The sequence below is a fragment of the Lissotriton helveticus genome, chromosome 10 (assembly GCF_964261635.1).
Source record: "Lissotriton helveticus chromosome 10, aLisHel1.1, whole genome shotgun sequence".
Classification (NCBI taxonomy): Eukaryota; Metazoa; Chordata; class Amphibia; order Caudata; family Salamandridae; genus Lissotriton; species Lissotriton helveticus.
Genome location: NC_136071.1, coordinates 304,075,168 through 304,101,191, shown reverse-complemented (window position 1 = coordinate 304,101,191; position 26,024 = coordinate 304,075,168). Strand labels below are relative to the sequence as shown.

The 26,024-nt window shown below is 46.2% G+C and overlaps 1 protein-coding gene across 1 annotated transcript in view; it reads left to right on the top strand.

Annotated features, from left to right (window-relative positions):
• Positions 1-26,024, top strand: part of LOC144785174 (uncharacterized) — a 159,008-nt gene that overhangs the window by 109,020 nt on the left and 23,964 nt on the right. Inside the window, exon 2 of the mRNA XM_078664235.1 lies at positions 3,517-3,616. Within this exon, the coding sequence (XP_078520361.1) occupies positions 3,517-3,616 (100 nt within the window). The remainder of the gene's footprint in view (positions 1-3,516; positions 3,617-26,024) is intronic.

Sequence of the window (26,024 nt, the reverse complement as noted above, 5' to 3'; positions counted from 1 at the left end):
AGTCTTCTTTTTTGCCAGCAGGCAGATAAATAGTAAAGCTTCTGTGCTATTTGCATGGCCGACATCCAACTAGTAACTAATGTCTGCGATTTAGCAAGAGGCCTGGTAAATAGTGAAGTTGCTTCCTATCTACAGGGCTGGCGGTCAAACAATGCATTATCTCTACTTTTTAGTCAGTTACACACTGAGGTTTCTTTGCTGTTTGCAAAGCCATAGGCTAAACAGTGCATAATATGTTTTATTTAGCCAACAACCCGCTAGATAGTGAAGTTGCTTTGTTATTTGCACAACCACAAGCCAAATCCAACATATTATCTGCTATTTAACAAGTGGCTGTATAAATAGTTACACTCTCTTACTATTTGAATGACCCTGTGCCAAATGCTTTTTAAATAGTGGCTAGATAAATAGTAAAATGTTGGTGATATTTCATGACCGCCATCCAGAAAGTACCTAATGTATGCTATGTAGCCATGATGTATGACATTACAACGCATACTTTTACCATGCATGCCTTTACAACGCGGTATTTACAACGCATGCCTTTACAACGCATAGCGCTTTGGGGTGCTGGATAGTGAATAGTTTAATTTACTATTCCAACTCCAGTCCCTGTGGATAGTAGGGAAGGTGTTGGATAGTAAATTCCCTATTCCCTATCCTAGAGCGCCCCCCAGCGCAATGCGTTGTAATGGTTTGCGTTGTAAAAGTTGCGTCGTAAAGGCACAGGGTGGTAAAAGTTGCGTTGTAAAGGATGTTTCCCATGTAGCCAGCACCTTTAAAAAAAAAACTTAAGAAGTTAACTTAAAAAGCCACAGTTAAAGTGCAATACAACTCATACTCAAAGCAGTAAACATTTCTGCATTCACAATCTTTAAGAGTGTTAAAGTTAATCTCATCTGAAATTTGAGCAGCATATGGAGAAAGGGTGAAATGCTCCTACATGTGTTTTAAATGTTCCTTATTAATGAGAGGAGGTTGGAGACCCTACCCAATTCAGTGTACATAAGACATCCCTGTACTTTAGCCATGTTGTATGTTGTGTGTATGTGTAAAGATGTGTCAATTGTCAATAGTGAAATACCTTTTATATTTTCATGCAGTGGAGACTCCTCCACTAAGGCGTAGGCGCGTGGCCCAACTGCTTTTCAGCATTGCAAAAACTGAAGATAAATTGATAATAACACAGTGTTATTATCATTTTAATTTTCCCTGCTTAGACAGTTTTGCAGGACGGGGCTGAGTTGAGCTGCTCACAGAGCAGGGAGAGGAGTGGTTGGGGTACTTTCTAAGGGTGCATGAGGGTTTGGCCAGCCAAACTGTCATATGCACTTAGCATGTTCTCCCCAGGCTGTATTGGACAGCTTAGGTGGAGAAAATGCACAGGTTCCCAGTCCCGGTCTGAGTGCTGAAACACAGCGCTCACACCAATCACAACGCAGCTGTCGTCGGGAAGAGAAGCGGAGGAGAGATGATGGAGGAGTGATGGGGCCGCGAAGGGGTAATTGTATTTTTTTTTCTTCACACAACTCCCCACGATCCCCGATCTGTACCGGCCTCACTGTTTTCATGGCTGCAATCCAGATAGTACCAACTGTATGCTATATAACCAGAGGCTTTAAATAGTACCTAATGTATGCTATATGACCAGTGACATGTTTAAGAAAAACAACATTAGAAGTTCACTCAAATAGCCACAGTTAAAGTGCAATTATAGGAGTTAATTACACAGAAGCACCACTGAAATGCACACGTGGTGGTTGGGTATGCAATCCATAATTTGCACAACTGCCATGTAAACAATGCCTTGCAGATAAATGCTATATTTAGAACCTCAGAATGATTATACCAAAAATAACAACACCTAAAACACAAACTAATTAAATAACAACTCATACTCAAATGTATAAATAATTCTGCATTCACTGAGGCTAATTTATAAGCCCCTTGTGCCGCCAGTGCGTCACTTTTTGTGATGCTCCGGTGGCACAGGAACCTGCTCCAAATTTACCAGGCAGCACTAAGCCACATTTTTTGGCATATTGCTGCCTAGTAAATATTGTTACCTTTAATGCAGTTTTCTGAATTAAAGGGGTGAGCAATGGGTGTTGCTGGGGCCATTCCCAGCAACATCCATGGCTTTTTGACACTGCCCCAGATTTACGAGAAATCATAACTCTGAATCATTGCCAAAAACGTACACCTCCAAGAAAGGCACAACAAAGAGAAATATCTTTATTTCTCCTAATTTTTTCTTTTTCGATGTGTGCAGCATTCTGCAGCACACATAGAAAGAGGAAAAAGTCTGTTGTGATTTTGTTTGTGCATGAAGGGAAGCTTTCCTACACAAAAACAATCATCCCTGCAATGCAGGGACATTTGCACCATGGTGCAAAGGTGCATGCGTTGGCGCACGGCTGCCCATTGTAAGCCAGCGCTGGAGAAAAGAACAGGAATGCGCCATATCTGATAGATACGCACATTCCTGCACTTTTATTTTGCCGTAGAGCATTGCAGCAGGAAGGCCTGTGGTGCTGCCTTATGGAAAAAACGTATAAATTGGGCCCCCAGTCTAGCGTTATGGGTAAGCTCATCTGAAATCCGTGCAGCGTATGGAGAAAGGGTGAAATGCTCCTACATGTGTTCTAAATGTTGTTTGTCAATGAGAGGAGGTTGGAGACCTTCCCCAATTCAGCGTACCTAAGACATCCCTGTGCTTTAGCAACAGTGTAGGTCTTGTGTATGTGTGAAGACATGTGCACTTCTAGTGCCTTTGCTCTTTAATTTGTAGGTGATGCATGCACAACTCCTGCACATGCCCTACCTATTCTGTCTGTGTGAGCAAGTGTGTACTGCTGCTGCTGCCTACCCTGCTACTCTTCTGTATATGTGTTGTAGAGGTACATCCTGCAAAATTTTTCTGCATGAGGAATCACGAACTGCAGCGATTTGTATTATACCTGCTCCAGTGCTTGATTTGTAAAAGAATAAGTGCCAGGGCTCCAAGTTGTGCCAGTGGTTTGCAATAGCAAACACCAAGGGTGCTGAATACCTAGGTGGCACAGTTTAATTCCATCTCATGTGTCTCCAATCCACCACCAGACACTCCCTGCTCCTTTATCTCACTCTTGCAGGTTTCTGCTTTCTCCCTTTGTCTCTGTTTTTGCCCTTCTCATTCTGCTTCTTTACCCCTTTTGGTCTCTCTCTTACTCTGGATCAAAGTCTGTTTTGGGAAAATGTGTGCCGCCAAAAGTGAGTTCTGGTGGGCCCCAGCTTCATCCACAAGCACCAATCAAGCACTGACCTTCTCCCTGAGTGTGTGGGAGCCAATCACAACTTCAGCTGTCACCCGCCCGACGCCCCACAGCAGTTTCTTGTATTAGCGTCGCTTGCACTGCTGCTGCTCTTGCTGTGTTGTTGTTGCACGTTAGTGCAGTTTAGAAAAAAATCATTATAAATCTGAAAACGAGTGGCATCATCATTACTTGGTTCTAACATCTCACACTCTGTTCACAGCCACCATCTCAGACATCTGGAAAATGGAAAGACAGACCCGAAGATTCATCAACGGAATTAATTAGTTATTTATTTTGCTGCGTGATGAAACTATGTGCTGGTAAGTCTCAGTAATAATACTATTTCATGTTTGCCCCAGTAACAACTGTAAATACGCAATGCCTCTTGCTGCATAACTGTAATGAGATGTTTCAAAGTCAAGTATTGATTATGGACATATTTTGAAGAAAGACCGGGAGACAACCGGTCACAAGTATATAGACTAGATGAGTGTACAGAAAACCATGGACTTCACACAACCATGATTTGAGTAACATCTGGCTGAGAAAAAGATCCCATCAGCCCACCCTGCTGGCGGAGCATCGTCATCTGGGAGATGGTAGTAAATCCCAGCCACCTGTCCAAATCTCGGGCAGTGGTGTAGCAAAGGATACCAAAGACCAAAGGTTGACTCTAGCCAAAGTGTTTCTCAAAGGACAGTACTGACGGTGTGCAGTGCAAAGTGAAGAGTGAAAAATAAAAATGACTACGAGGACAAAAATATATTTAATTGGGATTGTCCAGGTGTCAAGATTAAAAACGTCGCCAGATAGTTGAATTTATAGCTATCTCTTGGCGTTAAAGCAAGAGGTCGACATGTTTCAGCCGTCAGGGTAACACTACCCAGCTTTCTTCAGGACCTTGAGGATGTAATGCCACTGCAATTCAACTATACAATTGTGTAATCAATGTGGAAAAAAATAGTGTTCAGGTGAGAAATAATATATAATAATGCAAACGTGGTAATTTTACCACCCTACCAGAGCCCATAACGCTTCATACTTTCGTGGGCTGGTATGGGAGTAATCTTCCTTCCCAACTGTCTGTGGGAGTATGCCTCACCTCACCCGGCAACTGCTTGGAAAAATGAGGCCCCACTCTGTCCGTCGGTACTTCCAGTCGAAAACCAAGCCAAACCTCCCCTTATATTTAGGGGTGTGGAGACTTCAAGGTTGTTAACAATTATCCCCTAGACCCCCATTTACTTATTTTGTGATATGGACATATTGTGCCTGTCCATTAAGAACTAACAGACAACCAAAACTGGCAATAATAGGTACACATCTGATAACTAAACGGATGATGGTAAGAACATTTATTTAAATACGATCCGTGGATCATAGTAAAGGGGAAAGTATATGAAACTGATGCTACCTGTGCAAGGAACCATACTGACTGTTAGCTCTGCGGAAAGTGCTGCACGGCCCATGCTGTATTCCTGAATTCACACTAATAGCAACAGTGGACACAAAGATAAGCAAGGTCATGGTACAGGTACTAGATATGAAGATAAAAGGGATGATGGGGTCGTGTTGATGTGTGGGGCGGTGGAGCTAACTTACCTTATGTCCACCAACAATAAGTTGCCATTATTTTGCATACCCCGTAACCCCCTAGGAAACCATTTAGAAGGGACTTTTGGGGGGGCTTGCAACTTTCATCAGAGCCCCTCACCCTTCTGAATAGAAGCTGGGGGGTCACATGTGCAGACATTGCGAGCGTGCCTTGAGCCATGCTGTCTGTATTTTTCCATACACACCCTGTACCCCAGCTGTTGAGATAGGAATCACCCCAGCATGGTATACAGGCATGTTCCACTGACCTGAGTGCCCAAATGCATGTGCACCTGACTTTCATTTTGGCTCTAGTGACGTACAAATATAAGCGTGTGCACAGAGACATAGGACTATCAAAGGAGCTGGACCTGTCACCTTAAGGGGTGCAAAAGTGTGCACGTATAAGGAAAAGAGGAATACTGTCCCTGTCCTGGGCACAGCACACAAAGTGATGGCCGCAGCATGCTCTGTTTATTGAAACTGATAATGTGACCAGACAGTATTATCTGTGTTTCCTAGAGTGTGGCCTACACACCCTTTTTGTTCAAAGTTCTGCTCTCATGTGTATGTCCAGAACCTTACTTTGGCATCAAGTATGTATGTCAAGGGAGTGTGTATGGTTTGCAAGCGCATGCAAGATATGCAGTTGTGTGGCTCTGTGTTTGAGTGAGCCTGAGTATTGAAGCTAGTGGGATCCAATTTGCCTCTTTCTTGACATGACCCAAGATGGAGGAGGAGGACTGCTTCCCGAGACAAAGGAAGTTTATTGTCTGCATTTTTGACTTGCAGTGCAGATCTGAATACTGAAGTGTGGGGGATGGAGTAAAGGCTACCTTTAGAAATTCCATCAGGACATTTGTTACCCAGTGTCTGTAGACAGGTTCTTCCTGCGCACTGGCATTTGGTTGACTGTAGGGATAGGAGTGGGACATCATTTTCTATTGTGCTAGGTGAAGACATTTATAAATCAGGCATACGTTTTTTCCATTCCTGATTGCTACTTCAGAGTTGTAGAGAATACCCAGCTGCAGAAACCTCACACTTCCATGTCTTGTAGATACTCCAGTCTGGAGACAGCCCCTCTGTTACGTACCTTGAGAAGCATCACTGTTGTACAGTGGATTTGCCTGGAGAACAGGCTGAGAAGGAGACTTGAAAAGTGAACAACCTCACAACAGTTCTGAATTTTCAGACAGTAGATCCACATATTCTTTTTTTTTTTTTTTAAAGACCTTTATTGTACCTCTAATAGTAAATACAACTTCCGGCCTACAACCCCGTGGGCCGGCCACAATTTAGTCAGTAACATTCTGTAATATTCGGATAACACAGCCTTTGTGCCGATATCCCGGGGGCACGGCGGCGTTTAGTAACAATGTGGGTACACAAAGTACAGTATGGGTAGAAATCTGGATAGGTCCGTGATTTTTCATTTTTTAAACAAACTTGTTGAAATTGCATCCTACAGCATAGGTGATATGAGCAACCATGTGTATATTATTTGCTTTACCTATTATACTTAACGTTTGGCATTTCGGTTCAGTCCTAGGATACAGGCCTAACTTCTTTGCAACATATTTTCCGTTTCATACATCAAGTAAACTTCATCACTTTTCCACCTAAGGCGAAAGTTTTCTCCATCATATCGGTCACCGGTGTTTGCGACATGAGATCTACACCGAGGAGTGCTATCCACTGAACATAGTCGTTTGCTATCTTCTCATCTCACCAGTCTAGGGGTACACATGATCTCTATCCCTCCCTCCGGTAAATAGAACCCCATGTCGATGTACCATAACATCTCTGGGCGTCCCCTTCATGGATTACTTTCAAGATCGGAGAGGTGCTGTGGTGGGTCGCATAATTGTCCTCTGTATTCGTTCCATTTCCCCATACCCTAGTCCATTTCTTGGGGCATCCTCGATGCACATATACTGCCTTTTCTGCTAGCATGGCTGTGTCCATATCTCTTCCCCATTGTGTGCGAGTGGGTCCTACCCCTGAGCCCCAGTTCCTGGCAATGTTTCGTTTAGCAAGGGCTAGGCCCAGTGTTGCCCATGTCTGCATTCCTCGGTTCATGTCAGTGGGCGACCAAATGTTCAGTAAACAACACCTAGGTTCTCTTGGTAATACGATACCGCCTGCCTCTGATATTTCGGAGAGTATTCGGTCCCAATAATATTGCATCTTTGGGCAGTCCAATATTATGTGGACGAATGTGCCCGGGAGACCGCACCCACGTAAGCAGGTAGGTTCTGGGATACAACCTAGCCTGTGTAGGAGTGTGCGGGAGTAGTATATTCTGTGTAATATTTTCAATTGCACCAGCTTGAGTCGTGACGGAATGGAGGCCTCCCTGGGAGATGCTAGAGCGTATGGCCAATCCTCATCCTCTATGTCCCCCAGGTCTATCTCCCATTTGCTCCGGAGGACAGCCGTGGGGTCGGGCATGTTATTAATAAGTTTGCAATATGTAAGGGAGATCGCTCTTCTATCTAGGGATTCATTAAGGAGTCTATCCTCCAGGGGGGAGGACTCAGCCAGTCGGGTGCCTGTTGTAATCGCCCCCTGTAGTGCATGCTTGATTTGTGCGTAGCGATACTGTTCGGTGTCTGCCATCCCGTATTTTTCTTTAAGGGCAGGGAGGGTGACTATTTCGCCTTTTTTCCATAAGTCCCCGATTTTGGAGATACCAATTAAGTCCCATTGCTGGAAGCCCTTTGTGTTTGCTAGGGTACCTAGTCGCCGTGTGTCCCAAAGTGGCGTTGCGAGCGTGAGTACTCCCTCCCACCCCAAGGCTCTTTGCGCTGCATGCCATATCTTGATCGTGTGGGCTGTTGGGCCTGTAAAGGTGTGGCGTCGTTTGTTCGTATAGAGTGCCCGCATGATTTGGTCAGGTGGTAGCACGGTTCGGTCAAGGCGGAAGGCCGGGTCCATTTGAGGGGCGTGTATCCATTGATTAACCACTATTAATTGTGCTGCCCAGTAATACAATTTGACACAGGGTAGGGCGATCCCCCCGTCGTACCAGGATCGGAGTAATTTGGCGTGTGCTATACGGGCCGGCTTCCCATCCCACAGGAGCGTTGAAATTTCTGTGTCTATGGATTTGAAATAGCTAAGAGGGACTGGAAAGGGCGTGTTTTGCAACGCGTAAAGAAATCTGGGGAGTGATAGCATCTTGAATAATGCGGCCCTCCCTAGCAGTGTAAGCGGTAAAGATCGCCAGTGTGTGACGTCTGATTTTAGCCTCTGTAGTGGTTTCATTAGGTTTTCTTCCATAAATAAGGGTTCTTGTGGCGTGACATAGATCCCTAGGTATTTAAATCCCCTGGTGACCGTCTGTAGGGTGCAGTCTGGGGGCAGTGTCGGTGTGTGGCCTCGCAGGACGTAAAGAAGCGATTTGGTCCAGTTGATGGTGTATCCGGACACCTCACCATAGGCCCTGAGCAGGTCCATCAGAGCTGCCAGCGACTGGGAGGGGGACATCAAATAAACCAATACATCGTCCGCGTAAAGGGAGATGCGATCCTCCCATCCCGACCCCCATGTGATCCCTCTGATTACGGGGTCCACTCGTACCCGTGTTGCCAGAGGTTCAAGTATGAATGCGAAGAGTAGCGGGGATAGAGGACACCCCTGCCTCGTTCCGCGTCTCAGTGTGAATGTGCGGGAAGTGTGGCCATTTGCTACCACTTGTGTCATTGGTTTGGCGTAGAGAAGTTTAACCCAACTGCAAAATTTAGGGCCGAAGCCTACCTTCCTGAGGACCGCAAACAGGAACGGCCATTCCACTAGGTCAAAGGCCATGGTAGCGTCAAGGGAGAGGATGGCTGCATCTTCCTGTAAGAGGGGAATACGGTGAAGGACTCCATTAACGCGCCTTAAATTAAGTGACGTATTTCTACCAGGCATGAAGCCCGATTGGTCCGGGTGTATCAGGTCTGTAAGGTGGGGCTGTAGTCGTAGCGCCAGAACTTTCGCCAGGACTTTAGCATCCACATTCATTAGGGAGATCGGCCTGTAGGAAGATGGTTGGTCAGGTGGCTTATCGGGTTTATGTATTACTACAACGGTGGCTAGTCTTTGGTCAGCCGTGAACTCTCCATTTGACAGGCAATCATTATACATCGGGAGAATGTAGGGGATTATCTGTCTTGATAGTGTTTTGTAGAGTTCAACGGGTAGGCCGTCCGGCCCCATCGCTTTCCCAGTATGCAGTGCTGCTATAGCCTTCCCCACTTCTTCCCCTGTGAAGTCGCCCTCAAGTGTCTGTGCATCTTCCTGTGATAGTGTGGGTAGGGGTATATCCCGCAGGTATTGCAAGGAGTCTTCCTCTGTCCTCCCCCCCTGAGCAGTGTACACAGTCTCATAATAAGTGGCCAATTCTTCTACAATTTGTGGGGGCACTGTCACGCGTGTACCATCCGGGCGTTCTACTGTGGCACTCCATCTACTGGCCCTTTCCCTACGTTCGATCCATGCTAGCATCTTGCCAGTCTTGTCACCCAGCTCATATATCCTATGTAGTGTGTTAGTCAGTTTGATCTTGGTTACGTCCTCTACGTATGCCTTGTATTCCCGTGATGCTAATGTTAGTGCGTGTGCCGTGTCTTCTGTGCTATCTGTGGCATGTGCCAATTCTGCTGTTTGAACTGCTGTTTCTAATGCTTCAACAGTAGCCCTCTGTTCTCTCTTGTGCCTGGTAGTGGTAGAGAAAGCCTGCCCTCTGAGCACCACCTTGAATGCCTCCCATAAGACCGAGGGCGAATCTACAGAGCCTGGGTTTTCCCCAAAGTAATGTGTGGTAGAAGTCGTTAGTGTTTTCAAAATAGCTCTGTTTTTTAGATAGCTGGGGTATATCGGGAATATTCTTTGTCATTTGGTGGGCTGTGCCGTGTAAATGAGTTGTACCGGGGAATGATCGGATATCCCTCTTGGCAGGTGTTCCAGAGCGGTGATCTTTTCCGGGGGGATCGTCAAGGTTAGTATGTAGTCTATCCTGGAGAGACTATTATGTGCCCCTGAATGAAATGTGTAATGACGGTCATGGGGATGTTTAAGTCTCGTAAACACTGAATGTACAGAGTTCCCCGAAACTTAGTGTTAGTGTGGCCTAGCAGTCTCTCTCTCAGGAGAAAAGAAGTCGAAGTGAAAAATAGTGAACAGGGACCAGCTGCTCCGAGTGCCAGACCACGCCGACCCTTGGCGGAGGATCCTTGAGGCACCTACCTAGTGCTGACAGGGTATTTACCCAGCGGCATGGGTGCCACCTGAGCAGACTGCGAGGCGATTCTTAAGAACGTGAGGGGTGATGTCCTCACAGGACCACTGACCTGCCCTGGTGTGTTTTGTTACCCCTCAGGTTGTATACTATATACACTGTAAACGCCCCAATTGGGCACTTTCACTGGTTTATGAGCACGACGAGGTCCTGAAGAATTGCCCTTAGGGCATGAAACATGTTGACCACTTGTAAGGGTTGAACGAGACCAGAATACATTGACTTCCTGGTCCCGGTACCCCTCCTTCACTATTTTATTAAGGCATTTAGCCACACTAATAAAGTCTTCTTAGTGGACTAAACTACCTTTTTTAATATACACTTTTTTCACGCTCACTACTTCATTTCCCTGGGTTCCTCATACACAACCGAACACGGCAAGGAACAAAAGATCTCCACAAAAGAGTAGCACACAGTGCTACCCGTCAGGCATTGCAGCGCCGGCTTGACGTTGGAGCAGGAAGCCGATGATGAGGCCAGACAACTACCGTGCAGGATGAAAATACAATAATTCAGCTACCCAGTTGTATGAGGTTTCCTAGTTCCAACAAGGGACTCTCGCGGGTCCCTGTTCACTATTTTTCACTTCGACTTCTTTTCTCCTGAGAGAGAGACTGCTAGGCCACACTAACACTAAGTTTCGGGGAACTCTGTACATTCAGTGTTTACTAGTTTCGAGGACAAGTACATTGGACCCCTATAAATATCGTCCTTTTTGGTCCCCCTCAGTTGTTCTAGATGTTTAAGTCTCCACATATCCACCAAACCCAGTGCATCTAGGAAATCTTTAAATATTTGGTTAGGCCTAGTGGTGTCACGAGGAGGGTGCCGGTCGATCGCTGTATTTGATACCGCATTGAAGTCTCCTCCCATGATTAGTTCACCTTCTGGGAGTTCAAGTAGTAGTTTACCCAGGTCTTGGAATGCCCCTTGGTGTAATGTAGGGGGAATGTAGACTGAGATTATATTATATGGCCTCCCCTCCCATTGACAGTGTATCGCCGCAAATCGTCCTTGATCATCCGCCCAGGTGCATTTGATGAGGAGTGGAGCGTTTTTTTGGGCCAGGATACCAACCCCACGGGAACCCGCCGAGAATTCTGCGTGTGTGACCATCTTGAAACCCCATCGATTAAGGACCTTTGAGGTAGTTCCCACCAAATGTGTTTCTTGTAATAGGGCTAACGTGGGCGCCTTTCTCTTGAGATATTGGAGGACTAAGCCCTGCTTAATTTTATGGCCCAGTCCATTGACATTCCACGATAAGATTGTTAGCGTGGGGGCAACTAGTGGTTGCGCTTGGGGGGCTAGTGAAGAGTTATCATGGTTAGCCATGGTCATCTGTAAGCTGATACATTAATGTCCCCGGAATTAAATTATGGACCGAGGTACGAGGTATGTGGGAGTGTAGAACGCGTTTCCGCGTGTCTAGCAGTGCGCTTATGGTGTGAGTGTCTCGTCGAGGTGATCGTGACCGAGGATTCCCAGCTGGTCGCTTCGGCCAGGTCGACGTGCCTAAGTGGGTGATGAAGAAACGGTGCCTGTGTTGCAATATTCGAACAAGAACAGAAAACTTTGCATTACTAACTCCCCCATCCCTGAACGCCTCCCCCCTCCCTGCCTCCCTGCCCGGCGGACTCAGAACTGCCCGCCACCCCAACTCAGCAGAGTGCTCTAACCCATGTCCCAAGAGTGTACTTGAGTGTAGGGGTTACGAAGTCCGAGGTGAACGTGACCCTCGTCTGCGGGCGGGCCCGTTTCCGCCCCATGTCCAGAGCGGGCGTCTAACAATGTCCTTCTGCATCTGCAGGCCGGTAGGTGGAAGTCTGTACTCGTTCCATCTGGTTCATTTCAGGCCAGAGCCTCCCTGATCCGGGTTCTGTGAGTCCTCTTCGGTGGGAGTGAAGAGTTCAGGGCTACGTATCTCTGCTTCCTCTGCGTGGTGGCCGCGGTCTCTTCCATTACGACGGTGTCCATCCTTCTTCCTCCAGCCTTCGAGCCAGTCGTACGTTTCCTCCGGAGATTCGATGAACCACGTCTTCCCCTCAGCTACCACTCTAAGTCTTTCCGAAAACAGCATGGAGTAGGGAATTTCACGGGACCGCAAGACTTTTTTGACTTGCAGAAAGCTTCGGCGTCTTTTTGACACTGCCGCAGTGTAGTCAGGGAAGAAGGAGATCGATGAGTTCTGGATTCGGATTTGTGGGGAGATCCGCGCAGTCTGGAGAATGACATTCCTGTCCCTGAAGTTGAAGAGGCGCGCCAGCACCGGTCTCGGGGGTGCCCCCGGCTTAGCCTTGCCACCTGGCACCCTGTGCGCCCTTTCCACTGAGAAGAATGTGGAAAGCCCCTTGGGCTGCCGCCTAGTTTTTATTAGGTCTTCCACGAATAAGTCCATTGCCTGGGTGCCTTCACTTTTCGGAATACCTAAAATGCGCACATTATTGCGTCGTGCGCGTCCTTCCTGGTCGTCTAGCTTCTCGGCCAACATTTTGTTCTCTGTCTCAAGTCGGGAGACCGTCTTTGCCAGCGTTGCCGTGTCGCCCACTAGTGATTTTGTGGTTCGTTCCACCTCCGTCACTCTGGCGGTGATTTTTTGAAAGTCTGCACGGAGTAGGGAGACGTCTGTAGAAATGGAGCCCACAGTAGTTTGCACGTCGGCCAGTGCCGCCATTATGTCCTCCAGCGTGACTTTTTTGGGCGTTCCTCCGCCTTGGGCTCCGCTTGACGAGGTCCTCCCTTCTTGCAATGGGGGAAAGTCTTTATTATAAGCATATTTGTCCAGTTTGGCCTGCGTTGTGAGGTTTCTTGGGCCCCTGCCAGACATCTCGGCACACTGGGTCGGCTGTAGTGGGAGGACGCGTCGCTATTCACAGTGCACAAGGTGGGGCTTGAGGCCTTTGCGATGAGTCGCCCCTTTCTCGCTTATGCGCGGTATAGTCCCGAGCTAATGGCGTGGGCAGTCAGACGCTGTCAGGGGTCTTGTATGAGAGGGCCCCTAGAGCCTCCTTAGCACCTCGCGCGCGTGAAGATTGCGGGTCGTGTCTGGTCTTTACACTGAGTTCACCTGGACCCACCTTGCAGTTGTCTGGATATCGTTGTGGGGCCTCCACCCTGAATATGGCGAATTGGGTCAGCTGGGCTCTTTCATGTGGATTGCGCCGCAGTTATGCCGCCTATTTCGGAGCCCACTCGGTGTGCGTAGGTACCCAGGGCCCCGGCTGCTGTCTCTGGTCTAGGCCTTTTTTTTTTTTTGGTGACTGCCGGGATTCGCCGAGTAGGTTGGTGGCTGTTCCAATGCCGATCGCGGGTGCGTTTGTCCTTCACACCGGCGTGGGTGCCTCACTGTGTTTTTTCTACCGGCGCCCGGTCCGGGCCTGCGGTCCGTCTCTCCGCCCCCAGTTACAGTCCCGCGCTGCGGGACCGATTTCGCGCTCCCACCTTATGGTCCCGTCTTTCCCAGGGGCTGCGTGGGACGATTCTGCTTGCCTGCCGTGCCCTACTCTCCGCTCGGCGTTGTGCGGTGTTCCTGTTGCTCTTCGCCCCGGCGGGTCTCCGGGCCTGCGGATCACTTGAGGCCCCGGCTTCTTATGCGATGGTAGGCCCGCCTCCTCCGGTCTCGTGTAGAATCAGATCTGTGCCGCAGATTTTTCCCGGACTTGCTGTCGGCGCTGTTGCTCGGTCACGGACGGTCACTGGAGCCGTCACCTCCCAGAAATTGTCAGGATAAATGATCGGATTTACTCCGGAGGGTCACTTCTACCTCGGAGCTCTCCTAGCAAGCGGCCATTTTCGTCGGCTGCAAGCCACGACCCCGGATCCACATATTCTTAGAGTACTTAATGAATTCTGTGTGATAGGGGCAGGTGCCTGCTTGTGGGACAGTTTTCCCATGTTAACGGGGCACCAGCTGCAGCCTGCATCTGCTGAAGCATGAGTTAATGATGTTCCTGAGTGGCAAGAAACCTGCCTGCTGACTGAGGTAAGGAGTCTGTCTGACCCTGCAGCATTTCAAATAGTCCAGGATGGGAGAGGACCAGCATTTCTCAAATACTGAGGGGCATTCAGAGAAGGGTGAGGGCAAGTTAGAAGCAACGCACCCTGCAGAGGGTTTCTCAGTCATTTCCAAATGGTCCCTGGCTGGACCCACCTCAAGTATCTGTGCCTAAGGTCCAAATTGGGGCTGCTACTGCTTTCGAGGCTGCATCTGCCTGCACCAGTGTTGATGTTAACTGGATCTGCTCTTGATGAGCAAGGAAAAGGCTAATGCATACCTGCTGCACCACCACGAGTAAGAACGGAAAAAACTTTGAGGATGCATTTGACTTGCTAGGGAAATACAGATAGGTGAGTGTTGGATAGACCTGTCAGGATGATGTTGGCTTAGTTCATTCGAGGTAGAACCAGAACTTGGTTGGTCATTCAAATGTCTGTAGCAGAGATGTAGCTCTTTACGCTTTTTAGGAACTTCAGCTGATTCCAAACACTGTTAGCTGTCTTATTTACAGGCATGTGTAAAAGCAAATTGCTATTGAGGATGAACCCCAAGGACTTCAGGTTTAAAGGACTCCAAGTTTGGGTGAGAGTCAGGGGTTGCATTCATAGCTGCAAGGAGAATTGCCATAACATGACTGCATGATTTGGGGAGTTGAGACGAAGAGGAGGAATTAAGTCATGTTGGGGTTTAGTAGGAAGTCATATTAAGGAATCCAGAAGTGGAGGGAACTCGGGACGTGGGAGAGCCCAAGGATATCATCTTCAGAGGGAACTCTTAAGTAAACGTGTCAGTCTAATGCATATAGTGAGCATAAAACCTGCACATTTTAAATTCAGTTAATAGAATCAAGTGACAGTTTAGGAGTTGTAGATGTCAAGGGATATCATGTAGGAGTTCCAAGGAGAAGACCAGGGCACATATTCTCTGGTGTAGAATGTGGTAATGTTGTCTCCCCTTTACATCCCATATAGCAGATACACTATCCTGTGACGGAAAATAAATGTTATTTTATGCTGCAAGGATCTGAAAGGTGCTAAATTCCCCTCAGGAGAGGTATCCAGGCGCACTAGACCTCTGTAGAGAGAAACAGCAAATAGAAAGGAATGGCTGTGGTGATGTTAGAACAGCAAGTTCTTCAGGTTTTTTTAAAGATAAATTGTTGGACGGTTGGCGAGTGGCGGAGGAGGTTCCCGGTTTAAACCACGAGGTAAGAGAAGGAATGTCCTCCAATACACATGTGGCAGATGCATGGAATAACTGTAAGATTAAGTGTACTGGATCAGAGAGCTCTAGTCAAGCTATATATGATGACCCTATTACTCAGATAGTGAGGGCCAGTGTCATAAAGAGCTTCTTGCATGTGACAAGCAACTTAAAGGTGACACGTTTATGAATATGTAGGCAATTTAGGACCTTGAGGTGAGGAGACATTGAGGTGCAAGCAGGGAGTTTGCAAACCAAGGAGGCGGCAGCGCTCTGTACAATGTAAGCGCTCGTTACGAGGTACTCAGGAATGTCGTCATAGACCGCGTTGCCATAATCATGATAGCTGGTGATCAGGGCTTGGGTAACTAACGGTCAAATGGGTGCTTATGGGGAATCACCTGGTATTTTGCAAAGAATTCTGAGGATGCCAAAACAGGCAGAAGAGATAAAGGCCATTTGCTTACTTATAAGGAGATTGTTGTCCAGAATGAACTCTGGGTTCATGACTGACTTAGTAGGTACAGGCAGTTTGCCTCATTCTTTTTGCCATCATGTCTCGCACCAACCAAAGTGGACTTGCCAAAGAGGACCACCTCTCTCTAATCTCCATTGAGCTTTAAACAGTTTTCCTTTATCCAGCTTGCACTTGGTACAGGTAGACAGTGAATTTGACCCTAGTTTCTGGGACGTTTTCAGTAATTGACACAAAAAGCTGGCTAATAATGTGAATTTCTACTTGCAGAGGAAGGCTACTTTAGACTAGTAGGACATACTTTAAAGTATTAGATTATTTTATGAGCCCCCTCAAAATTTTAACTAAATTATCTGACTTTAATATATTTTTATTTCTTGGTACATAGATGTGGAGTTAGGTGTAGAAAATCTGAACATACTTATCTGTCGGTATTTTTGTCCTCAATATTTTGGCTTTGATATTAGGGAAGTACAATATTCAGTGCTCAATATTTTGGACCCACACTTTAAGTCCATAAATCTAAACACCTCATGATATTTTATTCTCAATGGAGAAAATCTTATAAATGGATAATATATATTAGCAAATTACTCACACATTAATTTCCTTTACCATATGTTGAAATATGGAATTTGAAGAAAAGGCTTCACTCTAATGAGTTACAAGGAAGTGTAACAAAATATAGGTAATTTATGGAAATCGGAAAACTGTATAGAAATCTGTATCCATGTGAAAAGGTACACTGAGAAAACGTTTTTTTACAAAACAAATGACTCCAAAATTTAGACTACATATTTCACAACATTATATAACTATCTCCCTACAAATATCGTTACCAGAATTTAATTGCTAAAACCAATCAAACTGACTTCCTACATATTTTAGGAATGGTCTCATATATACGTAAGTCCATTCCTATTACAACTAATGGCAAGTAGTTGATAACATGATTAGGTTTAAATCGGAATCTTCATAGGAAGATATTAATGTATGTACAATTGATGGTTGTGCTAATCTAAATTTTGGAGTCTAATTGCTTGCAGAAGATAACTTCCAATTAATTCAGTCCTTTCTACAAGTACAATGCAAGGCACTCCAGGAATACTGCTAAAATGAGCTTCATGAAGAATCACTTGCCGAAAGGAGTCATCTAAAAACCAAGGAAAGAATCACCTTATAAACAAGAGTGAAAAAGAAGGTTAATTAAAATGGGGAACAAATGAAGAAGAATATGACATGTTATATTTCAGTGTGAACTAAACATTATATTTAGTTACAAATTATATATTGGAAAGATTTCCTATTCATTTCCTACTTTTCCTTACTTAATTTGATAGCAATCGGACACTCTGCTAGCAAAATAGTTTCTAGGCTATACATTTATGTATTTTTGTGAACCCCTTATTGCCTAAAGGGTTAGCATTAAGCTAGATGTATGTTATATTATGTAGGAGATTGAAAATTAAAATATAAGAATGGTATTTTAGAAACGTCCACATTTTCAAATTATTGCCATTTTCGAACAAGTTATTTTTTAAAACAAGTATTTTTTTATCAGAAAAGTGCACATATTTTTGATTATCACTTTTGAAAATATTGATGTGCAAATAAATATATTTTTTTCTCTAGAAAATAGAATGTTTAAAGTTATCAAGATTTTGGAAACAAAATTGTCAGACTGAGCGAAAGAGCCCACATTCTTGATGGGAGTTAGAGCTGATCACCAAACTTCTTTAAATCACAGTTTCATTGACGTAGTAAATGAATGTTTAGAAAGTAGTGATACAAACAACTGTCCATCCATTTTGAACATCATTTCTGGTGCTTCAGATGTTCCCATAATGTCGACAGAATGTTTCTTGGGCACCGTGCTGCCAGTTCAGGAGGGAAAAAAGGACTTTATTCACTTACAGTCCAAGACCAGAGCTCATGTTTTTGACTGAAGTTCTAAATCATATTAGAGCACGCTGCTGCCTTGTAGAGGACTGCAAGCCCCACGATGCACCACCAGCTTACTGGAGAGAAGGAGAGCCAAACCCCCTTTGCGCATATAGAGCTACTTCGATCCCGCTGTGTGGGATGTGCTGCTGCCTTGGAGGGGACTGCAAGCCCCACGGTGACCACCAGCTGACAGGAGGGACAGAGGTGACATTCCTCCTTTGGGCGTGTATCCCTACTTCAATTCTCACAGCACAGGACACCGTGCTGGCCACTGGTGGGCCCATTCATGCCCATCAGCAACAGGCAAAAAACACAGTTGATGGACAGAATGTAGAACAATGTCATAAATTCACCCCAGTACAAGGATCTGGGCCTAAATCCGTCGTTTTCTTGCACTCCACACCACCCTGGGTTAGACACTGGCTATATGCAAATCAGCTCTGACCCTGTGCCTCATGGGAACAGTCCAGTCCGAACTACCAAGCCATGTCTTTCCCAGACCGGAATCAAGCATCCAAGGACCGGTTTCTGGCTCAGCAACAGGCAGCAGCAGGGCACGGCCAAACCCCTTGATCCTGCGCCCGGATAATGCCTGGAGATTGCTGCTAAGCCCGATATCTCAGCCGTACTATTGGATTTTTTGGAGTGGCCCTCTGTTTTCTTTCTTAAAAAAATAATTTAAAAAACCAATGGTGCCCATTTATACTGTGATTTATTAGATTCCACTATACACTGATCTGCTACTGAATTTTATAGTGGGCAAAAGAAAGGCAGCCGACCATCCTCCAGGTGCTGGGAGTGAACATATGACCGCTCAGAGAGATGCGGCTGAAAACTGCACTCTAGAGGTCATTGACAAATTAATAGTGGAGGTAGAGGAGATCCTCAATAAAGGGAGAAACCTACAAGCAGTGAAGGCTTTCAAGGCCTTAAACCCTAAGATAACTCAATTTTACAAAGAGAAACCAAATGATGTTGATCCTAGTGCAACAAACTGTTCCCCCGCCAACTTACAAAAAGTTGAGGAGGCAAGGGCCACAGCCAGTTGCAATTGGAGGCTCTAACACCTGATCAACCCACCAGTTTGACCATCTTAATGTCTATGAATCATCATATTCCTCAAGCCTGGACAATTAAAGGGAACGGCCTTTTATTTCTGATCTGGGACCTAATGCTTTGGGTCTTGACAATATTAAATCCATTTTTAGTAGTTTGAGGAATGAACTTAATATTGCATGATATGCTGTTTTTGTTTTGTTAGAAACTAATAATAGCCTAATAAAGACATTTTTGTCACACCAGACTTGTAATTATCCGGCTTGTCGAACAGAACAGTCCAACTGACTACCCAGTTTAGCTAACTCTGATGGAACATCACAGGGTAATTGTGCTACAGGGACTAGTCATTCATCTTTCATTCCTAACTTTCTCTTATGCACAGAAGTTACTGCTCACAATTGCTCAGGACATGGGGGTATTTGTGTATTAAAGAATTCTCCTCCTGTAAATTTACAGGTAGTAAACAAGTTTAAAGTATTCTCCACTCGTTCCTCTGATCCAGACTTGTTGAGGCATATACCTGCCCCACATAAGCTAAGTAAGATTCAAACAGTGATTTTTTTCAGGTAGGGACACTAGTGCACACCTGTCCTATTCTGATCAGTTGGTTCTACCACTGAAAGGTACATCTTTTGTGGCTGTTTTGATAAATGTACCCGCGCTTAAGCCGAATGTCAGTGAAAATTATTTTAAGTAAAGTAACACATTGGCTAATTACAAGGGCTGGAGGTGAAGTAAGCATTCACACTCAAATTGACATGGTACTTAGGGTAGGATGGGTGGGGCGCAATTATGGTGATTGCATAGTGGTTCATTTTAGTAATAGTTGGGCTGCAGCCAGAATCCATGCTTCTTTTGAGGGCAAGGAAGATTCAGCTATGAATTTGGGCTACGGGCATTGGGGTTTTTCTATAGGCCGGCACTGTGCAAAGTCTGAGAACTCCTAGGCTTACTTCAACTCTGTCAAACCAAGGTCATCGTGAGGTACATCTTAGGCCTACTAAGGAATCTGCTTCCTCACTCCCACTCTTGATTAGATTTGATGCTCTCAATAAACTTGTGACTGTGAATTGACTTACTCCTACTGATCACAATGTAGTTATGGATCTGAAAGGGGGAGAGCTGATCCACCCTCTATAGGGACTGATGTCACGGATGAGCTTAGTTTTTTTGTCATGGAACATAGCTGAGCTTTAGGAATAGGTCAATGATCTGAATTGGTTTGATTTCATTAAGCCTTATTGCATACTTGCCCTTCAAGAAACATGGTCAGTTAGAAATATACCCTTCTGAGATGGTTTTGCTCATTTCTTTCACCCAGCGATTCCATCTTCTTCTGGGCAAGCTGAGGTGGGGACAGGGGTCTATCCTAATATCATTGACCTTGAACTGTCTGATTGAAGAGTTAGAGGTAAACTCTTCAAATTTAGTGGTGGTCTTCTTCACTTTCCCTAATAAAACAAATCTGTTGAATTTAAACAACTATAATTTTAACGGCCTTCCTTCCACTCTGATGTTATAGCCTCTATGGTTATGGTCCTAAAGAAATAGAAGACCTTTTCTTTAGCCTCTGGCTCAAGCTCCACTCCTTTCTTGCACAATAGTCATTGTAGGAAAGTAGGATCTGCTTCTTATGGGCACCCCCACTTGTTCCTAAATGTAATAATGTTTGTGACTAGTCTGACAGGGATTCTGCTTATCAGGACTCCAGTCTATCTGCTTTCTCCTTACACTGTTATTTTATGTACTTAGGTACATTCCAGATTGGATACAGAGGTAGCCTTGTCAGTCCCTAGTATATGGTACCCATGTACCCGGGGCATAGGTACTCCAGAGAACTCCCATGAGCTGAAGCATGTATTATGCCACCCATGAGAGGCCATGCACAATGGAGCCGATGCTCTCCCATTGCAGCCTGTGTAAGTTGATGCATGCACTATTTACTTAAGATATAGCTTTACCATATCTAAGGGCCACTGCACTTAAAACCTATAAGTCACCCCTCTAGCAGGCCTTTACAATCCTGAGGGCAGGTTGCTTGGTTCTAAGTGAATGGATGCCACAGCATGAGCAAAACACCCCTGCAGCTACGGAGTCCATTCTCCCGGGTTGTCAGTGAAGCAGCCAGATACAACATATAGAGGGGCATTACGTGACCACGTGATGACCAACTCTGAAACGGCTGAAACTAACCCCATCGTGTTTGGTGTCAAACATGTTGGAATCATACACCCACACTGGTAACAGGTGTGAGGGGTATGATTTCACCCCTCAGAAGCGAGCTTCGTGGGGTCCCTTGTGTTCCAGGTACCAGCCTTCTAGTCCCGGAGAGCACAAAATCGTTGCTGCCGACAAAAGACACATTTATGCCCTCCTGCTGCTGAGCCAAGCTCGGGCAGGGGAAGGCAGAACAATAGACATCCTGTCACACAGAGGTGCGACTACCTCCCAGACAGGATTTACTGTATTAAGGCTGGGTGGGTGCGCTTGCCAGTGACTGAAAGTCTGCATGAGGGGCACATTTGGTGTCCCAGTGCATAGTCCAGTACAAACCAGTCCTGGGAGCCATTGGCTCCCGCTCTGGCAAAAAACTGGACAAAGGACATTGGAGTAACCTCCCCAATGCCCAGACCCTCTCCTGGGAGGGTCCCCTGAATCTTTTCAACCCACTCCTGTGGGTACTTAAGGGCTTTCGTCATAAAAAGATTCCCTTTGGGCACTTTAATGTAAGGACCTAAGTTCACACAAACATAAAAACATCCAATCAATATTTTAAACAACTACAGAAACAATGTAAAAGCAAAAAACACTCTAAGGTTATCCTGTACAGTTTCTTCATATCAACATACACTGAAACATGATTAAAATTGGGACACAGACTTTTTTAAAAAGGAAAAAATAGAGTTCCTATTAGTAAAAAGAAGATACCAAACAGAAAATTAATCCAGCAGAAGTCAGAATTATCCTCAGTTAATGTAAGGTGTATTTCTCCTTTTGCATCGACGCGTTTCGGCGGACGTTAAAATACAGCCACCTTCATCAGGAATACATCTAATGTCTTCCCAAGTAATTCTGTAATTTAAACGAAATTTACTTTAAGACATAATTCAAAATCTTAAAAAGAAACAGGGTATGTAGTCAAAACATTCCTATACAAACAACCTACATTATCATTGTCTCTATAGCAGCAAACAGAATCATAAATCACATATTTCTTAGACATAGACATAACATATATAAACATTTGGACTACTTAGTACAATTGATCTTACTATTATACTCACTCCAACAGATACATACCGAGACCGCCCTCATCGCAGCCACCGACGACATCCGGACCCTGCCTGACAAGGGGGAAACAGTGGCCCTCATCCTCCTGGACTTCTCCGCTACGTTCGACACGGTCTGCCACCGCACCCTAGTCCAGCGCCTCAGCAACATCGGTATCCAAGAGAAGGCACTGGAGTGGATCATCTCGTTCCTCGCCGGAAGAACACAAAGAGTCCGCCTCCCCCCGTTTCGCTCCGAGGCCACCGAAGTCATCTGCGGCGTCCCGCAAGGATCTTCACTCAGCCCCACCCTCTTCAACATCTACATGAAACCTCTTGCAGCCATCGCACGCCAGCACAACCTCAACATCATCTCTTACGCCGACGACACCCAGCTGATCCTCTCCCTCACCAGAGACCCCGACACCGCCAGAACCTGCCTACACGATGACCAGACAAGTCAACGCCGTCTCCTCATCGTGCTTCAACACCCTGCGTATGCTTCGCAAGATCTTCCGCTGGATCCCGACCGAGACCAGGAAGACTGTCACCCAGGCACTCGTCACCAGCCGACTGGGCTACGGAAACGCCCTCTACGCCGGAACCACAGCCAAGCTACAGAAAAGACTCCAGCGCATCCAGAACGCCTCCGCCCGACTCATCCTGGATGTCCCCCGACGCAGCCACATCTCCAGCCACCTGAGGAACCTGCACTGGCTCCCCATCGACAAGAGGATCACGTTTCGGCTCCTCACCCACGCACACAAGTCTCTCCACGACCTGGGCCCAAAGTACCTCAACGACCGCCTGACCTTCTACACGCCCACCCGCCAGCTACGGTCCACCAGCCTCGCCCTCGCAGCCGTACCACGCATCCAAAGAGCCACCGCTGGAGGAAGATCCTTCTCTTACCTGGCTGCCAAGACTTGGAACTCCCTCCCCATCCACCTTCGGCTGACCCAGGACCATCTCGCCTTCAGGAAACAACTCAAGACCTGGCTGTTCGAGCAGAAGCATACCCCTCCCCCTAAGCGCCTTGAGACCCTCCCGGGTGAGTAGTGCGATATACAAATGGCATGATTGATTGTTTGATTGATTGATAGAGTGTTTTTTGCTTTTACATTGTTTCTGTAGTTGTTTAAAATATTGATTGGATGTTTTTGTGTTTGTGTGAACTTAGGTCCTTACATTAAAGTGCCCAAAGGGAATCTTTTTATGACGAAAGTCAGGTGTGGAACCCTATCCCTTTGGAGTTGGGGTCCCTCTCTCTTTTATTAGAGGTACTTAAGGGCTTACCTGGCTGTAAGACCTTAGATTCGACATGGACAAGATTCTGAACAAGAAACCACTTAGCTTCAACCGTCTGGCCACTCTGGACTTTGCTGGAATTTGTTTGGGCCCGACTCCGTCTCCCACTCAGCCTGCTGCATCATCTGTGGCTGTGCACCATACAGGATCTGTGCAGGACCTGTGGAGCATCCACAACAACCAAAGATATCTCCAGTGGAGTGAAGGAGTCACTCCCCTGCTTCCACAGGCACCGCAACATTGCTGTCTGGCATGCTGATCCTGAGCTCCTACAGACTCCAAAGGTTTTAACAACACAAGAGGTACATTTCTATGTCCCTTGACATCTGAGCTGTCCTCTCATCAAGTTTGAGGTCAGAACCCCTTGTGGGGGCTGAAATACCTGAACCCCTGTGTACCGCGTACATTTGCAAGTGCATATGCTTGTTGGCATTTCCAGAACAAGTGTATTGGGCTACACGTAGCCCCAACCTCTAGCAACATTTTCTACCAGAACTTTGACCTCCTCACACCAAGTGCTCCGTGGGCTGTTGTTTGGTGAAATTGCTTGAGGTCTTCTCACGACTCCTGTGCCTCTGGCCTGTGGGTCCACTTGAGGGTCAACTTTGCTTTTTGTGGGATCTCCTGGTTGCTCCAGGCTTGCCCTGGCTCTCCTGTGTTTGGTGAGTCTCCTGCACCTTAACATAACATAACATGTGTATTTGTATAGCGCACGTTCACCCACAGGTCTCTTGGTGCTGAATAACAGATGTTCATTGTTACCCAACTCAATGCTACTCCTTTTATCGACCTCAGATTGATGAAAGGCTGAGTGGACCCGCTGGGATCTGAACATGTGATCATGAGGTCGAACATAGAGCCCTCCAATGGACACATTACATTAGTCCACTGAGCCACTAGACCTTGTTGGTTCGAACCGTACACATCCATGACCTTCTGGTTGGGTTGCTGTTGCCAAGGCTTGTTTATGCTTCCACCGGACACCGACCACTTAGCGCTGGACAACCTTCATGGGACAGCTCGTAACCAGCTCCTGGTTGTCTTTGCCATCTCCTGGTCCCCGTAGCTGCAGATTCAAGGATGCCATCAACTCACCTGAAGCCTCCGACATCAGTGGGAATTTGTCTACCGAGCCCCTGGTAACTCCTAAGTGACTCAGACTCTATCCTCTCAGCTGTCAGGCACTCTTCTACAAGAATCCACCTTTGTATTCCAACAGACAATTTTCTTCGTCCAGCAGCAGCTCTTCTCTGAAGTACTCCATTGGGTTTGACTGTGGCGGTACCGATGCCAATTCAGACCTATGCACCCGGCTTCCTTAGGATAGGTAAATTGGGAACCTCGGTATCCACAGGTGGGGTGGCTCTCCAACCTTCTGTCTTCCACTGGGTTTCTTCGAAGTCCACTGGAAAGGGTCCTTAAACCCTAAAATTTCGACCACGACTTTCCCATAGAATTGTACGGAGCATGTGGTTGTGTTCCCACACAGCCCCCATCCTCCATGGGGTCCCTATCTACTCACCTTGAGTGGTTCCTTGGGGTCCCAGCAATTCTACATCCTCTCAACACTGTCTTGACTCGGGTTGTGGTTATTATACCACTTTCTTAGTATATGGTTTGGTCCTTCCCTGTGGCCCACTGTGTATTAGTGCTATTTACTGTCATTTCTGGGCTTAAGTAGTGTGTGCTTTGTGATTATCTCCGTGTAGGAGATACTGTGTCATACTAGATAGTGATATATTATTAAATACATATGTTTATAACTACTATGTGGTTCTCCTTTCATTTAGTAGCAAAATGTAGCACAAAGTTCCCCAGTAGGACTAGAAAGGAGGAGTGTGTGAGTATAGGGAAAGAAAAGAGAAAAAAGAGGAAGAGGGAAAATGCCCTCTTGGGAACTAGAACCCTCACACACCCAGCAAGCTAGGTGTCATGCTTCATCATATGGGTCCTGCTCCTCGTCAGACTGGCGCTGCAATGTGTGACGGGCACCCGCGAAGGGGCTCTTTAGCGGAGATCTTTTGTTCCAGCCATATGGTGCATGCGTGTGAGAGGGCAGAAAATTAGTGAAGTCGTGATTAAGTGGTGGTGGTTTAAAAAAGGTAAGCTAGTCCACAAGGATTTTTATTAACGTGGCTGACTCCCTTGGTTAAAATAGTGGGAGGGGAGATAGACGCTATGAAGGTCGGTGGCGTAAGTATCTGCAACCCTCTGTTTAGGTCGACATGTTTCTTGCTAATCTAGCAATTCCTCAGGACCTTAATGTTATCGTACTACACAGTGAATAAAAACTTTTATACAACCTTAATTTTGTAGGTCTGTGATAAGCAGGCCAACTGGTCCTGCCTCAATTGGTGCTACCCTAAGTGTGTCCCTAAGGTGCCCGCAGTCTGCTCCTGTGGGACCTGCACAGTAGAGTCAGGGACCCCAACGGCGTGCGGTCTCTGCCGGCAAACCTACCCCCACGTATGATCCGTGCGGGAAAATAAAAATAAAAAAAATCTCCTTTCATTTAACCTCATTGCTGCTGAGCATATTCCCCTGCTGTGCTGGTAAATCGTGAATCCCATTGTTTCATGACGAGCTGGGCTCG